Genomic DNA, 19,030 nt, shown 5'->3' on the forward strand with positions numbered 1-19,030 from the left:
TTATAATGTAACTAGTAATATCGAGCACATTTTCGGGCCTACCATAAGATTGTTTTTTTTTTCTTTTTTTTTTCTTTTTTTTTGTTTTTTTTTTTTTTTTTTTTTTTTTTTTTTTTTATTTGTTTCTTCCTTCTCCATTTTCGTCGATCATGCGCACGAAGTTACATACAGAGAGATGCCGCTCAGTCATCATTTTTGACTGACTTTTCTCTCTTTCTCTCTCCCCCCCCCCTCTCCCTCTCTCACCCTATCTCTCACAAATCTACTTCTCCCAATCCCTCTTATTTTCTTGTTTCAGAAGAACGATACTAAGTTATGTAGTGAACGAATACGCGACCGACCATCATACTAATACATTAAGATTAATTGCAACAACTAAGGTTTATTTTTGTTTCTCGCAGCCACTAACACGCACGTGCAATCGCATTCTTCGCGGAAATCGTATCGGCAATTATAACCGATTCAAGTTCTTGTCGTTCGGCACAGATTATCATAAGTAATGCCGTATCCAATGCGCCATTTTGAATACATTTTCCGTACGCTGCCTCATCATCTTCTTCATCATCACCATCATCATCATTATCATCATCATTACGTCATCATTATTTATCATCATGACTCTCGCGCCCTTTTTACTTTCTCTCCTCCAAACGTTATTACACGGACATCTTTTTTCCTCTCAAAACGCGCACATCGAGCAGCACTACACACACGCAGGCAGTACACGTGCGCGCATATACATATACACATGCGCACACACATGCACAATCGCGTCGTACGCGCATGACGCACGCACACGGAGACTCATCAGCACATCATTTTTCTATCGAGCAAAAGCAGTGTAGTTAAGAGTACGAATAGACGAACATTTGGATAAATGGAACGAACACCATATTAAGACTTAATATAACTCGTTCGTAAATGGTAATTTCCGTGCGCTTATGCATAAGCTCCACGTTTTTACTTTATTTTACTTTACTTTACTTTATTTTACTTTACTTTATTTTACTTTATTTTATTTTTCTACCTTTTTCTTTCCTTTCCCCTCCTTTCTATATTTTGCTTTTCTTTCCTTTTCCTTTCTTTTACGCAATAGCACACGTTGTGATGGCAGATAATACTTCCATTCTCTCTCTCTCTCTCTCCCTCTCTCCCTCCCTCCCTCCCTCTCTCTCCCTCTCTCCCTCTCTCCCTCCCTCCCTCCCCCTCTCTCTCTCTCTCTCTCTCTCTCTCTCTCTCTCTCTCTCTCTCTCTCTCTCTCTCTCTCTCTCTGCCCTCTCCCTTTTTCTTTCTTTCTCTTTCATACATGATACACACATACATACATGCAAACATACACAGATACATATACATACATTCTTTCTATCTATCAATCTGTATTTTTATTTTCCTTCTTCGATGAAGATCCATATGCGCTAAGTATTCCGGGCTGGTTTTAAGTTGTCACTCCATGAAATACCACGTTTCGTTTTCCTTATCTCATTTTCTTTTTCTCTTGGTATATATGTATACGCATCGCGCTCGTTCTTCCGCCGCTTAAACTCTGACTCTTCACTTTCTCTGCCTGACATCGGAATCCTTGTTAGGCGTTGGTTTACTGCAAATAGAAATATTATGGGTGAGAGAATACGCATGTAATTTATTACAGAAACACATGGGAATGATCGAAACTAGAAACAATATGCTGATGTTATCACTTCAAAATGAAAATATCAATCATCAAGATTTTGTTTCACTTAAAATTTGGAAAAGGAAAAAAGAAACGTAATACTGATTCATATACTAAATTTACGATTAAATAATTTACTATCCTTAATGTTAAATCGTCTTTCATCAAAGATTACATTTTAGTATATAACTGATACACCAGTTAAAGCGTTCTCTTCCTCTCCTCTTACTCCCCCTCCCCTTTTGGTGAATCAGGATGATAAGAGGAAGACAAGAATACATAAGATATTCGTGTAAATGATCGTTCGTTTCGCTTGGTCGTCGCAGTAAAATATTCGTCATGGTTGATGAATAATTAGAGTTACTTGGTTCTTGTTAATCACGATGGTGCTGATTTAAAGGGCGGACGTCGTGGGGGTTCTCTAGATGGGACATTGAATCGAAGATATTCGTACTTAGCGGGTTCGGGTGGAGGTGTCACAGGTGGGTGGACTGGAAGATCCGAAGGTGGGAGAGGTCCGTGCAGAGGAATATAATATTCTAATGGTTCGTCGCTCTTAAGTTCTGCCTCGTGACTGTTTGTGTGCGTGCGTGTGCGTGTATATGTTAAAAAGGAAAAAAAAAAGAGAGAGAGAGAGAAAGAGATAGAAAATAAATTCACATTATAAACGTAAAATGTTGTCTAAAAGAACCAAAAAAAAAACAAAAAACAAAAAAAAGGAAGAAAATGATGATTCGAATTCGATGAAACTGGACTCACGTGTCGGGACTCTGCTCGGTATCGGACTCGTCAAGTTCGGCCTTATTTCGTTTCTTTTCGTAAACAAGAATAATGGCGCAAAGTACGACGACCTCACCGCAGATACCAAGGAAAGGCCAAAGTGCGGCGAGTTTGTCCTTGACCCTAAGTAAAGTGGCACCTTGCGCCGAATGACCCTCCACCGGGTCGGACCAATTATAAGACACTCTGCAGTAGACATTACCGCGATCGTTCATCTCGATGTTTTCTACCGTCAATACGGCACCGTAAATTCCTCTCTCTTGGTCGCGCGAAATCTTTACTCTACCCTTGCTCGCGGTGTAATTTTGATTTCCAAACGTCCATATGATCTTGACACCTGGACTGTGTTTGCCGTTACATATTAAAAGCAATTTTTCACCTTCGACGACGCTGGTCGATTCGGGTAAGACAACGGTAGGTTTCGCTGTAACGTTGGGAAAAAATGATTGTAAAAATTTCTTATCGGATAAATTCGATTTAACTCGGATAAAAATGAAAAACACGTCAAATGCATTTTTAATATGGTATGTATAATAGAGCAAAATAAAAATTAATGATCACTCACGTACGATCCTGTAGTCGGTCGAAGTATTCCCTACTTTGCAAGAATAATTTCCATAAACGACGATATCGTCGATCTTCAATACTTCCAGGGTGCCAGTCTCGTTGTCTATCTTGATCAGGTCCTCTTTACCAACCAATGCCGTCGATATCGGCATTTTTTCCTTATACCATGCTGCTTTATCTCCAGTGCTTCGATTAGCGCACTCCAACGAAAGGGGTGTCTCCTTTTGTGTAAGTACTCGAATCTTCACGTCTATCGACACAACGGAGTTCGTTAGTTTATAGATGATATAATTACATATAAAGCGATAGACCCTTCGAGCGTTTAACATACGAATAATTTATCGACGAATTCTCTAATTCTAATTCGAGCTAGCATTTTGTTTTTTTTTTTACTGGCAGTTAAATCAATTGATTATTTACAGAAAAAAAAAAGAAACGAAAAAAAGAAACAAACAAAAAGCTCTTCCCATGTTCCCCGACAAAATCTTCCTTACGATCATCGTCAACGCGTACGTAAATATATACATACATACATAAATACATAGATACGTTCGTGTCATCGCTATTTTTATTTTCTAATAAACTAGACCGGTAATAAAATAGACGTGTTCGATGGAAGAAAAACGATGCGAGCTAAAGGTTATAACATGTCCGTTACACGACGGGTGATTTAGATTTTCCGTGCGAGCCGTAAAATGCAAAGAAACAAGAGCCCTTCGGAAGTAGGCTATAGCCGTCGATAAATCGACGAAGCGCTGCTTTTAGAATCGATATGGTTTGCTTCTGTTATAGAGTCACCATGAAAGAGAAAGATAGTGAAAGAGAAAGAAAGAGAGAGAGAGAACACGATTTTACATTAAACTTTACGGCTCACACAAAACGTGCACTATTTTTAGTGATCTTAAAAGAAAAGTGATAGAGAAAAAAAAAAGAAAAAGAGAGACAAGAGATGGTAAAAAGTACTATTTTTTTTTCGATATTATCACCTTTTACTCGAGTCTTATCTGTTATAAATTAGTGCTTCTCTTATCATTTATCGGAGATAATGTCACTTCGATGCCGGTTATTTTCCGATAAAATGAATAAAAAAAAAATATATTGTTCAAACGTAGATACGTGTAGTGATACGTGTAAATATATACGTGACATATATATTCTAATTTTTAAAATCTCTAGAATCATCTCTTCTGACTCTTTCTCGAATGCAAAAAAAAATTAAAAAGAATGTACAGAAAATAAAATCACCATCTTTCGTGTAATTGACAAATGCATAAAATATTTATCGTGATATCGTGCCATATAGGATATGTGATTATTATCGATATCGCTCGGCATTATTGAAAGCTCATCCAATACATATATATATATATACATGTACATATTATACTTATATATATGTGTATATATATATCGACTAATCAAAGAGTGACGTTCAGCGTATATCGAAAAAATATCTAACGATTACTCTGATGATCGCTATTATATACAAAGGTCATGTTAACAAATGCCTAATTAATTATTAAGAAACTTAATAGGTTCTAGTAATCGAAAGGTAAGTAAAGCTTTTTACTTTTTTTTTTTTTTTAATTAATTAATTAATTGTTAAGATTGCCCACATAGGGCAATATTTATTACTACGTTTGTTAGCACACTTTTGTCAACTTAACTTTTTAATGAAAGTGTAAACGACATTTCATTAATGTTACTTAAATCGAAGATTTAATGGACATAAGTTCTTTTCTACTTTATAATATCTAATAATGATAATTAAAAGAAAAAAAAAAGGATTGGGGAATAATACGAACTCTTTACTTTCTTTACAAACTAAATTAAAAAAAAAAAAAAAAAGAAAAATACAATATAAAAAATTTCGCGCGTGGACATGACTCGTGTGTTTAGCATGCGATTTTTCACATTTTAATATCATCATATAGAGTAAATGAATCACATGAGAATAAAAAAAAAGAAATAATAAAAAGAAAAAGAACAAAATAAAGCGAAAGCAAAACAAAACGTACGAAGTTTTATGTAACTTCTAAAATGTTCAATTATAATCGGCATTATATTTGTACATATATATATATATATATATATATATATATATATATAAAATAATATCGATGATGATGAATATGATGATGATGATCATAATAATAATAATAATAATAACAATAATAATAATAACAATAATAACAATAATAAATAATAAAATGTTTTCACTTTGACTAAGATGGGGTCAAACTCTTAACGTATTAATACCTACCAAACTAGAGTTTTGGCAAACGTATACCAAGCTGACGCCGCCACTCAAAATATGCTTTGCCGAATGGCAAACAGCACGCTACCGTTTAATCGCTAATTCATTACAAACACATTATTCCGAATTGCTTCGACGAAGCAGCCAAGAATAATGAAAGAACGTTACAACGTTCACAAAACACATAATAGATAAATATATAAATAAATAAATAGATAAATAAATAAATAAATAAATAAATAAATAAATAAATAACAAACAAAAAAACGAAAATAAACGAGCGAAAATTAAATTTTCATAAATAATACAACACGCAATTAAACGATAAAAGCTTTTAAAGCGTAGTTCCCTACATAAAGTGTCGTGTCATAAAAATATTCGAAATAATTTCGAAAACAGATAATCCTCGTAGTTATTAAATTTTTTACAAAGAAATCAGTGGCGCTGTATGAAGTGTATCGTCGAGGAAAAAAAAAGAATTAAAAAAAGAAAACACAACTAGGAAAACAGCGATTAACTTTTTTTTTACACATTTTTTATCAAATAGCTTTATAAAAAAATATAATATACTTATATACTTTTCATAAATCACAAAAAATATCTTGCCGTAACCCACATAAATAAATATATCATCAAGATCAATACGTCATAAAACGAGACACATATATGCGTTTTACGATGTTCAAATAGATAAAACACGCCATCATATTATCGTAAAACATCTTTTATAAATACTTTCAACCAAGCACGATTCGTTTTAGGATCGATCAATTTTGACGACATTTTTCAGACGTTACATTCCCAAATTTCTACATCCAATTTTGACGAAAACGACTAAAAAGAGATTAGTAAATAATTTAATTTGTATTTTTCCTAATCGTTTCTCAATCAAATTCTTTTTCTTTCTTTTATCTTTTTTTTTCTTATTATACCAATTTCACTATTATATTATTAATTCCTTTTTATTATTATTCTTGACAAACTTCATACATCGATATCTTCACAGAGCAATCACAAATTTTTTAACGCATTGTACGTTTTAGTTAAAAAATATTATTCAGTTTTGAAAAGCTTCCAAATATTTTCAACGACACAACGCGCACGTACTTTCCGATAAACGAAAAGTAGAAATACTTTTTATATGAGACAACGTGATTTCATTGTTAAAGGATCTTATTAACAAAGGATAACGGGATTGTTTATTTATTTATTTAGGATTTTTTCTTTTTTTCGTAATTTATCCGCCGACATCATCAGACCAATCCTTCCAATGGGAACGATGAGACCTTTCTAATCTAATTCTAGAGCTGAGAAGAATCTCATCGTGTGAAAAATAATTGTGAAATGTAATTATTTGTTAAATAACAAACACTGATCATTAATAATCATTAATTATTACAACATAATAGTAGTTAGGTGAACGAGAATGATTTCCTACGAGGCAAGGTGTCCTCATGTTTCGTAAAAAAATTCAGTGAACAGAATGAAATTGTTCTTGATTTGTCAATTTGCGTGTCTGTGTGTGTATATTGAAAGGTGGGAAGAAAGGGAAGCAGGGCCTGACGATAGTAGTAACAGGATTATTTTTTTATCTCATGCAAAGCACGCGCAAAATAAGAGAAAGAAAATATACAAAAGAGTGTGAGGGAAAAAAAAAGGAAAGAAAAGAAGCTCAAAATTGTTTCATAGGCAGATGGTGGTAATAGTGATGGGGAAATGGAAAAGTAGAAAAGGGGGTGGTGGTGGAGGGTAATATATAATTACGATTCTACGTAAAACACTCAAAACTGTGAGCCACAGAGTGTCGTTTCGCTACTTTTAAATTAAAAAATGCTATATATATATATGAGTTAATGTCACTGAAAGAGGCATTCCTTAAAAAAAGAAAACATTTCATGTAAGAAAGAAAGAAAAAGGACAAAGCACATCGGTAATCGAATGATCGTAAAAGTAGCAGCGATATTTTGAAACCTCTCTAGGAACGACTCGATATTGCATCCACTATAGTGCAGCTCCAGTATTCAAAACTTAGCTTCCAAGTGTCTTTTAACTTATCCAAGTATCCTCGACCACTTCTCGTATTCCTCGAGTAGTCTCTAGTACTATATCATTTTATCTGAACAAAGCGAGCGAGCGAACGAACGAGCAAAAGGAGAGGAGGATCCATCCATCAGTTTGGATTGGTAAAGGATAGTCCAACTGATTGAATTTCAGCGAATTATTATAAGATAATCGCAAAGAAAAGTTACGAGATTATTTTTGTAACTGTTTGTAGCAAGTATCTCAGACTGGTTGGTTCCAAACATCGTTTAGATCTTCTGAGTATCGTTACGAAGAGAAAGAGAAGATACAAAAAAAAAAAAAAAGAGAGATAAAAAGAAATAGAGAGAAAGAAATAGATAAAAAGAAAAATAGACGGACAGAGAGAGAAAGCGAGGGATGGAGAGAGAGAGAGAGAAAGAGAGAGAAAATAAAACATCGAAACAAATCGAATGTAACAAATATGCGAGCATGCAAAGTGTAACAATGGCAGGCTTGACATACATTTAATACATACATACATACATAGATAAATGGATACATACATTGACCTAAGCATTCGGGCACATATATGTTGGAATTTAAATACATACATACATACATAAAAGTACACAATTGCGAATAAAATTTGAGGGGAAAAAAGAGGGGAGTAAAATTTCTTTTTTTTTTTTTTTTATTATTATTATTAAGAAATATAGAAAGAAAAAACGACAAAACGAAAAAAAGAAAGAAAGAAAGAAAGAAAGAAAGAAAGAAAGAAAGAAAGAAAGGTAGAAAAAGAAAGAAAGACAGAAAAAAGAAAGAAAGAAAATGGATCGCGTGTTCGATCTACGAACCGAAATATAGAGATAGATGAAAAGCTTCGGAGCTGTCGGACGTGCACTTGTAGTCGCCTTCGTGGAAATCCGTGGCCTGAATCGCTGCTAGCTCGCTTCCTCCGGTCTTGGCCTTCGAACGGACGATCAATTGACCGCTCGCCAACTCCGGCTCGAGAGTCTGACCGTTTCTGGTCCACCTAATGTTATCGTCCGGCTGGAGGCCGCTGCATTCGATACTCCAAGGTTGACCCTTGTGTACGATCGCCGGTCCCGAATAGTTCACTTAATCGGGAATTACAACACATATGTATGTACATAAAAGAAGAGACAGAGATACATCGAATGGACACGATGACGTTGACTGATATCAGGAATTCCTGAGGGTTTATTATTAGGAATATAAGAGAAGAAGAGGGAGGACGATAGAGAGAGAAATATTTGGATGTTTTAAGATAATTTATGGGTCCTTGTTCTTGTAGAGAATTCTTGGTTGAAATTGATGGATGATAAATACGTCACAACTTTCTAGGATAAAAGATTTTTGTTGTTCTTTTGTGTTAAAATAAAAATTATATGTTGTCATGGCTTCTTTGTTTAATCGGTGTACATACATACTTAGATAGATACATACATACGTACATACATATATACGTACATACATACACCACACATACATACGTATATATATAATATATCAAGAGATAATATTTCTTTCATTTCATAGCATCCATTATTCAATATGCATAATATAATTATAAGAAAAAAATAGCAAAAAAGAACACAGAATATCGATCAGTCAATTTCTAACGAGTCTACTACATACATAGTTCGTCGCAAATGTGAATGGTGCTTTATGTAACCGTCGAAAAAAAGACAAAGAAAAGTGATGGAAATGGTTTCTCTATCATGTTAAAATTATCGATAAACGTCGAAGACTTTGTTAGGGCTAGCCATACCACTCGTCAATTTCTACATAGCATAAACATCACGTGACTAATTTCGCTACACAAACATAGACGTCCTCGACGAGTTATCGTATCTATCCTGAATGAAGTGTTTTGCGCAATTAATGTATATATATATCTATATATATATCGTCGATATTTTCTGACCGAATGAAATAAATCTAAGAAGAGATATATATATATATATATACAATAAAATGTTCTCAAATGGATTCTCCAACAATAGGTCGAAGATCGACCAGGATTATTAGAAGAAACGAATTAGAATTCGATCGAACTTAGCGCCATCTGGAAATAGGCCGTTATATTATTTCGAACTGTTTCGTCAATGTGCGCAGCACTCTACTGAGTATCAGACCAGCGCATAAAAGAGGGAGAGAGAGAGACGAGCACGTGATCAGATCGACACACGAGTTTAGAACATATTCCTACGTGCCAATATCAAAATTTACCTTCACCGACAGGAATATTTTTTTCCATTTTTTTTTCTTTTATTTTATCATTTGACTTGACGAAACAGTTTGATCAACATCGTTGCAGACATCATGCATGATCCTATTGACCTATCGACGAATTATTTGAAACATTACTGATTGTTGATTTTTTCCGAAATTTCATAAATCGTTTTTTATATTTAAAAAAAAAAAAACAGGAGAAAAAAATCCAACCTTGCAATAATCAAGTAATCGAATAATTAAAGAAACGACATCATTAATCGCGCTTATTTGACGTAAATTAATCGTTATTAATTATGATCCTTCTAAATGCAGTATAAAGAACGAAGAATATATCTGGAATGAACTACGATCGACCAATCAATTTATTAATCAAACGAACTATTTTTATCTGGATCAATAACGGGTTGTCCAGAACAGCCAAAGTCATGAGATTCCTTCCTTGCATATTTTTCATTGAGTAAATATGATGAAACCTACAGTTAAAAAAAAAAAATGAGAAACTTTTGTATAATATGTCTATCATTCGCATTACTTCGAATCATATTAGATATTTTATTATACGAAATATAAAATAAAGATTTTTCCGTTCAATCGTCGATCATTTGGGAATGTACAAAAATGTGCTTAGAATTTATTATACCACCTTGAATGACGATTCAAAAAATTGATTTTCTTTTTATTTAATTTTCTCAAATTTTCTAATATATATATATATATAAAATTCTACGATGTAATACGATTTTCCGATATCCCAATTATTTTAATACAATTTTTTTTGATAAATCAATAAGAATTTTTCACTACTTATGTTTCAGTACTTTGCAATCATAGCGAAAAGTTCTATCGAATTAAATAAAAAAGTTGAGTTACATTTTTATATCTCCGAAACGAAAAAAAGAAAAAACAAAATTAAAATTTTTCATTTAGTAATTATCTTTGGAAAAAAATTGGAAACTTTAATTATTTTTATACGCCTCAGGGTGATCATTCTCCAACCCCTTAAGATAATTACCCGTGCAACGGAAGATCGAAAAGTGCTGGAATTTACGAAATAAAATTTTTGTCCGTAAAAAACAGGTTACCATCGTATTATCGCAATGTTACCAACTTCACAATTTCCTCTTCTTTCTCTCTCTTTTTCGCTCGTTTAAAACCTTTTAGTCTGCTTTATAGCCTAATATTTCAGTTAAGTAGCCTGAACTTTCCGTCAGTTCATCAAGAGCAATCAAACAAGATTAAAAATCTAAATTAACAAAAAATTATACGAGTTTTTTGAGAAATTACAAACAAGACAAACTTTAAAGCGTTTATATTATTAATAATAATAATAATGCTCGTGTAAACATTATCCGAGTAATAAACAATTTACACGTTGTTATGTAGTACGTAAATTAAAACGAGCTCGATAACAGTTGGAACGTCACAAAGATCGAATGCGAAGGAAAGAAAGAATAATAAGAAAATGAAGAATTAGAAAAACGATTCTAATCAACGATACGATACCATACGATACGATACGATACCATACGAATTTTGAACGATGAGTCATCGTTTCTTTAATAGAACGAAAACCATCATCACGCATAATCTTAAATGTGTGGACAAAAGTGCGCATGTTTACGCATACTACGTCATAGCTGGTCAATAAGATACTTCCCGTTCTCTATGTATCACGTCATTAGAAAGGAGACCTATATACATATAAAAGCCAAGAGAACACACATATATATAATATATATTATATGTGTGTATGTATAAATGTATACAATACACGTAAATGTATGTATGATGTATGCATGTGTAAAAGTGTGTATGTAGATGCGTCTGTAAATATAAATACAAATATGCGTACATACACATATATGTATACGAATTTTTATTCGTTTCATTGAGAAAAAAAGAAGATCTTTGTAAACAATTATACAAATAAATTTCCAAAGACATCGAACACGATAAATACTTAATGAAGAAGAAGAGAGAAAAAAATTATTGCTACTGAATGCCACAAAAAAAAATAAAAATAAGAAAAATAAAAAAGGAGTTTGGATCGAGAGCATCGATTTAATTTCATCGTTCAACACATCAAGAACAAACATACATACACATACAGAGAGATATTCGATACATATGTAAGTGAAATACAGGATAAAGGAGAGGCAAAAGGAAAATTACCTTGTGATTCCATGTTAGTGACGTAATTGATCGGAGATAAACGAATCTGTTTAGAAAGAGTTAGGACTAATAATGACGTTTAAACCATTGAATCATCCTATAGTTTTCTATCAATGACTTTCGTTCTAAAATACATAGATACATATATCAGAGATATTAGAACTTTGAACCCGCGACTAAAAATATATGAAAACGAATTTGAACGTGTTTCTCCTTTGTTCCTTTGTAGAAACTCGCGCGCCCATACAAACGCATTCGATAATAGTAATAATACGTGTGTGAGTCTGTTCATCATATAATGGTCGAATACGTTCGTCAGTGTTCGTATACGAGTCACGAGTTTATTATCCAATGACGTTCTCTCTCAACAATAAAGTCGATCGTCCTCTAACTACACGCGCGGGCGCACATACACATACACATATGTTGTATGACTGAAAAGCAACGATCGACAAAAGAAAAAAGTTTCGTGCTATTATATATGTTTGTTTGTACGAAAAATATTCCAAAAAAGTAATCCGAGGATAATGAATTTTGAAATAGAAGATACTGATTACCCTCGTATAAATCGGTGCAACGAGGTTATGAACATTTTTCTTTTTTTTTAATTTTTATTCTTTCGCTTCAAATATATCGTTCTTTTTTTTTTCTTTTATCTGTGAATTACTTAAATTTTAGATAAAAATTGTCGCACGACGACGTCTTTGTTTATATGATTTACAAAAAAAAAAAGAAAGAAAGAGAAATAAGGAAACAAAAAAGATTTTTTAATTTAAAAAAATTTGGAACTTATCCCAAGTTTTTTTCTCTCTATTAGATCTCAATCTCATATAAAACGATTTATGTAACGCGGCATTTCTATGGAACGGAATATCCGCGTTATATGAGGGTTACCTACATTCTTATTTTCGTTTATCGTATATATGCATATACATAGGAATCGTCGACATCAAGTCGACATTTCTTGAACCTCAAACTCATTCGGTTAAAATCGTCTACTCCAAATACACATTTGAATAAAATACGATAGAACTATGTTGCAGCAGATAATTATAGAATTCCACGAAGTAGCTCGTACATTGGTACGAGAAGATCACCAAGCATCTTCGTCGCAAATCGTATCGATAAAAATATGAAGGGAAATAAAAGAGAAAGAAACAAAGAAATACAAATAAAAATAAAACAAAAAAAAAGCGAACGACAAAAGAAATCGAGCATTTTCTTTGACAACTTCGAGAAATGAATTTTCTCGTGACTAACTTCAAGTGTAAATTAGTCAATGTCACGTGGTCCAAAGCGTGCGCTTATTTCTTTTTTTATTTGTATAAATAAATCAACGTTCTTGAGGAACTTAAAAATGTTCTTCCGGTCGTTTGATGATAGATCAGAGAGAAAAAAAAGAAGGAGAGAAAGAGAGAAAAATAAATAAAAAAAATTATCGCCGATGGTAATATCTCAATCAGTCAATCGATAAGGTAGGGAATTATGAACCTTAAGAAATTGATGAAGTGTTCGTAAAGAAAAGATTCTTACACATATACATATCGAAAGTCTACACAACTAACTTTATTATCTACTCGAATTTCCACTATTAGAGTAAAAAGTTTTCATGATAGGCTCGATTTTTATCCTCTACAGGGAATATAGTGCGAACCTAACTCGGGTAATGCTCTTGTCACTTCGATTAGTGACGCAATGCAGAGAGAGAGAGAGAGAGAGAGAGAGAGAGAGAGAAAGAATTATAATCGTACATTGAGGTCAACCGGAAAAACGATAATCATTTCAACCCCGATCATAGGCTTCTAAATATACTCTACTAGAAATATCCTATTATATCTGCTTATTATTGTATTGTCATATTTTAAATAAAATTCTTTTCTAACATTCAGAAAGAAAGTTGTACGTCGTTCCGAGCGAATTATTTATTTCATGTACGACATGAAAAGATACGAAAAGATGTGTTCTTAATAATAATAATAATAATAATAATGATAATAACAACAATAACAATGACAATTTTGCGCTATAGTTATTCTTATTATTATTACTATTACTATTACTATTATTATATATATACAAATATTATTATACAATAGAAATATTTTTGGATAAATATTTATCCAACTAATTATACATGCACACAGAAATTAAAAATAATTTAGACGAACGTAGTAAATACATACTTGACTTTTAAAAATAAGATTGTCTAGATTCAAGTAAAGAGGACTATCACAGGCAAATAGAATATTGCCATTAACTTTCAACGATCCACAACATCACGCTGTATTAACTACAAGACACGAAGATAATAAAAGTAGTAAAAGACGTTCATCTTATAACATTGCTAAGGAAAATTACTTAACGAAGAACGAATCGATATCTCTATAGTTTATACGTCGAACTACCCGTGTATGCGTGTCCCTTTTTAACCTCTTAAGCGTAATTTGTATCTCCGTTGAATTTCAACGAAATGCTTTTATGTTAATCTCGGCTTCTAACATATCATTGTCGTGGAAAGAGTAATCCTTACTAATCTTACGAATCTTTCCGAAAATTTATGCACATGTTTAACATACACCCACAATTTTTCTACATATACATATATACATACATAATATGTAAATTTCTTACTCGTGAAACGAGTTGAATCGAATTAATGGATCTCATAGAAAAGAAATGATAAGAAAAGAAAAAGAGAGAGAAAGAGAGAGAAAGAGAGAGAGAGAGAGAGAGAGAGAGAGAGAGAGAGAGAGAGAGAGAGAGAGAGAGAGAGAGAGAGAGAGAGAGAGTTCAAAAAGAAAAAAGTTTCAAAGGGACGAAAATTACCTAAAGGAAGATGCAAGATTAACGCAGATTCTTCTTTTCTTAGAACGACGTGAATAAGAAATAAGGTCGGTTGTTGCGCAACGAAACTTGTCACTTGGCGTTGGATACTTCATAAAACGCGCAATGCGGAATGCGAAAAGAAACGATACGAAACGATACGAAACGATACAAAATGATACGATACGATATGATACGATACGATACGATACGATACGATACGATACGAAAGGCATCGAACGCGAATCGTTCGCGATAGTCGAGCAGACAACCTCGCGTAATTAGTAATTATCCTATCGTTGAACGCGATGCAACGATATGGCACAACTCGATAACGAGTGTCGTGTTTATGCGTCGTATGCAAACGCAAATAGTATAGAGAAAAACATGCGACACACGAGAGTTAGATGTACGTTAAATTAATTCGACGTTCGTAAATTTTCTTTCAGTGAGCGCGCATGCGCACAACGTTTCTCTTTCTTTTTCTCTCTCTCTCTCTCTCTCTCTCTCACTCTCTCACTCTATCTCACTCTATCTCACTCTGTCTCTGTCTTTTTCCATTTGACATTCTACAAGCAACAGACGAAATTTTCAAAATATAATAAGCAAAGGACATATATCCGAGATTTAATTCGTATTGAATAAAGTGAAAAAATATGTATGTTTATTACTTGCCCTTTTTATCTTTTCTCAGATTTAATATCGTTAATACCTGCATTTGATACAGTGAATAAATAAATATATATAATAAATATATGTATATAAAGCGTTTGATAATCTTTTTTAATCGTTTATCTTGAAATATCCAATCTTCTACATTTATTTTTCAAATGTTCATGTATTTAAATATTTGAGGTTAGAACATGAAAACGATTCGAAATATCTTAGCGTGCGTAATTTAAAATTCGATGCAAATTGTTCACCCAGATAACGTCATAGTTGTAGAATATTTATATATAAGAATGAGTAATATCAAGTTTACAGGTATCATCATTCTTATTAAATGTGAAAATAGCATTACGAATTCTCATCTCGATTTCATTTGTTTTATGTAAGAAACAATGAAGAATTCATGTCTAATAAGCAGCACGATCGAAGAACCACGTGAAAAGGTTCGAGGACGATCAATAACAATTCAATGTCCTGCTCTTAACCAGCATGTATTTCAAAGCAAATAAATCCTACAAATTATAATTAGCACAAATTGAAACGTGGCATCGTATCGTAGCAAAATAAAATAACAAGATTGTGCGAGAGTACGAACGTTCAGAGGTGCTACTTGACTTTGACCTTTTTTCTACCAGTTAATCTTGGGTTATTTATAATAACTGTGCCACGTGCGACGACACAGAGTTCCATGAAAAAGTAAACCACATTGTTGGTAATAAGAAATTTTATGAAATATGAACATAGATCACTAGTTGTAAACCACGTTAAAATTCATGCCTTTGTCCCTTCCTTAATTTTTCTCTTTATGTCGCAGAATTATACACAGATAAATAGATTCTTTATGAAATGCTAAAAAATTAGTTAAAAAAAATCAGCTTATACACGTCCGCTACTATATATTTGCTTATTTCTTTGTAATTAGAAAAGCAGACAAATATATGGTGCTATTATTAAGAAAAAGTTATTACCATCATTGTGCAAATGCGATGCACAAAAAAGTATCCTGTGACAATATATATTACCTTATGTTGCACACTTATTATATATTCTTATTACTTATACGTATTACTATATAAATTTGTACTATATATCACTTTTTATATATGCTGTAAAAAAAGATAAAACATAGGAAGTAATAAAAATAAACAGCTCGATTTCTAGGATAACCGATCACGTTCGTTTGAGTCGTCTTTCTCTAAAAGAGATGTTTGATTAAAGTTTAAAGACTAAACGGTTTCACGTTGTAGGAAGGATAAAAAAACTCGTCTTTGGTAAGCTGTTCACATTGGGAGAAACGTGGATAGATAAATAGATAGAGATAGAGATAGAGATAGAGAGAGAGAGAAACAAAAAGATAAGAAGTAGAGAGACAAAAGAAGATAAAAAGGAAAAAGAGTATTAGGAATGTTGTACGTTCGAAACGTACGTGTCGGAGCAGATAAAATATTTTGTCTCCGATAAGGAAAGAAATAGAGGAAGAAAAGGAAAAAAATAATAAGAAAGAGAAAGTGCAGACGAAGAAGAAGAAGAAGAAGAAGAAGAAGAAGAAGAAGATGAAGAAGAAAAAGAAAAAAATAGAAGAAGTCAACTATCAAGAAGTGTTAAATAAACATGCTCGCTCTAACGGCGGGCAATTTGAAGGAAAGTCTAGGACTCACCTGCTTGGACCGACTCGAGGGTGCCCGCTAAATATAGCATTCCCAGCAGCACAAAAGCAGCTCGTTTTTCCATCTCGTGGAGCTGATGTACGCGGTATCGCGTAACTGTGTGCGATGTGGGAGATATACCAAAGGTTTCCGTTTTCACGGGTAGCCTATCGACGTAGAAGAAGAGAAGGAAGATGAGGAAAAAGATGATGATGATGACGATGACAATGTGAATGATGAAGACGATGACGATGATAATGACGAGGAATGATGAACCACGAAGAATGAGCTGAGATTCTTCGTAAGATCGAAGGCCCCTTCTCCGTCGTTCTTCGTCGTCGTCGTTGTTCTCACAAAAATGTCGCGACCGTACTGCCGTCTCGTTCTCCTTGTTAGACGTTAGAAAATCGCAGATAACCTAACACGTAGTAGTAGCGATTTTATTCTCCACCTTTGATCTTCGTGCTTTCTTTTTTTTTTTTTTTCTTCCAAAAACCAGACGAAAGAACGTCCGCCGATTCTCGCGCTCTTCTAGCACCGTTTACACGCACACTCGATACTCTCTCGGCCGCCACACCGTATCATTAGCGTCCGATACCTTATCGTTATCTCTCCTACTCTTTTTTTTTCTCTCTCTCTCTCTCTTTCTCTCTCTTTTTCTTTCTTTCTTTCTTTCTCTCTTTATCCGTCCGTCTCTATCTCTCCGAGTTCTTACACTAACTCCTTTCCTCGGCCATCCTCTTTAAATTCCTACACGGCGGCGGCGCGAATCCGTTGGCTCGTCGAGGTCGCTGACGAGTAGCAGCTTCAAAGACTCCAAGTAGAAACGGCACTATGAGCCATAGAATGAAACGATGTCGGAAAAATATGGCTGCCGATCTCTTTTCTTTCGTTTTTTATGCGCACACACCCTCCCACCTATCGACACTATCTCTATCTTCTTTCTTTTTTTATCTATTGCTTTTTGCTTTTAATATTTCTCTTTTTTACAAAAACGCGATTAAACCTCCTCTTTTTTTTTTCGTTCCTTTACTCTCTCTCTCTCTCTCTCTCTCTCTCTATATATATATATATATATATATATATATATATATATATATATATATTTCTTTCTTTCTCTCTTTCTCTCTCTCTTTCTCTTTCTCTCTCTCTCTCTCTCTCTCTCTCTCTCTCTCTCTCTCTCTGTGAGGGGCTAGCTGCTCTGGGTAAGGCTCCCTTTGATTCTCATCTTCTTTCGGTTCTCATACGTCATAGCCTCTACGGCGCTTGCCATATGTTTAATGCGCAGGCGTAGTGCACGCCTTGAAAAATATATTCTAGAGGGCGCAACGAACGCCGAAGAACTATCTTCCCTCTCACTCTCTCTCTCTCTCTCGTAAGAACTGGTTTTACGACTACTGGTTCCTCTTAACAAACGTAATAAATTATGGATCGTATTTTTATACCCTCCCGAAGAAACTGACGATCCTAGAAATGGCCATTGGTGGTCATCGTATTTCGAAGAACGTTTTAGTTACTTGCTTACTTGCGAAAAATGTTTCGTATCGATGCACGGTACGGCAGAATATATATGTGATACACACGTATAAATAAACATATAAATATTCGAAGATAGAAACGACATCTGCTTTATCTACGATGATATAATATCTAATTCGAATTGATTTACTTTATTTGTTTTATATTATTGTAATAAAAGAATAGGAATTTAGTTTTCTTCGATATTCCATGAAATATTTCTAAAAAAAAAGATGTTCTATCAAAATTATGATTATAATTACAATAAATTTGTCATAATTAAATTATTTTAAGAGGTTTGTCGTATAAGGTTAATTGTATAAAATTACGTCGTAAGTTGATTCGAGATTTATTTCTCAAGAAGGAAAGGCGATTATGTATGAATCAAAATAAAATAAAATAAAATACTGAAATGAAAGTATTTACAGTACGATAAGATCACAAGATTTATTCTCTTCTTTTATGAAGTATTAAAAAGTTCTTATATCATACTAATGAAATGAAGATAAGAACGTGATAGCTAGTAATGCTGATAAGAAAACGTCACAAGATACAAATTGTTTTAATGTTTTAATAAATAATCAAGGATTTGTTTCTGTTTACAATCTATCTTTGTTATTTAAAAACGATTGAAATTGTTAAATTACA

At 33.3% G+C, this 19,030-nt stretch overlaps 1 protein-coding gene across 1 annotated transcript; it reads right to left on the bottom strand.

Annotated features, from left to right (window-relative positions):
• Positions 1–49: 49 nt before the first annotated feature.
• Positions 50–17,924, bottom strand: LOC127064402 (basigin). Its single transcript, XM_050995431.1, has 5 exons — positions 16,877–17,924; positions 8,150–8,413; positions 3,015–3,266; positions 2,429–2,873; positions 50–1,597 (listed from the first exon to the last, which is right to left on the bottom strand). Exons 1-5 carry the CDS (start codon positions 16,947–16,949, stop codon positions 1,552–1,554), a joined length of 1,080 nt encoding a protein of 359 aa, XP_050851388.1. The 5' UTR covers positions 16,950–17,924; the 3' UTR covers positions 50–1,551.
• Positions 17,925–19,030: the final 1,106 nt, after the last annotated feature.

This window comes from Vespula vulgaris, chromosome 6 (genome assembly GCF_905475345.1).
Source record: "Vespula vulgaris chromosome 6, iyVesVulg1.1, whole genome shotgun sequence".
NCBI classification, from domain to species: domain Eukaryota; kingdom Metazoa; phylum Arthropoda; class Insecta; order Hymenoptera; family Vespidae; genus Vespula; species Vespula vulgaris.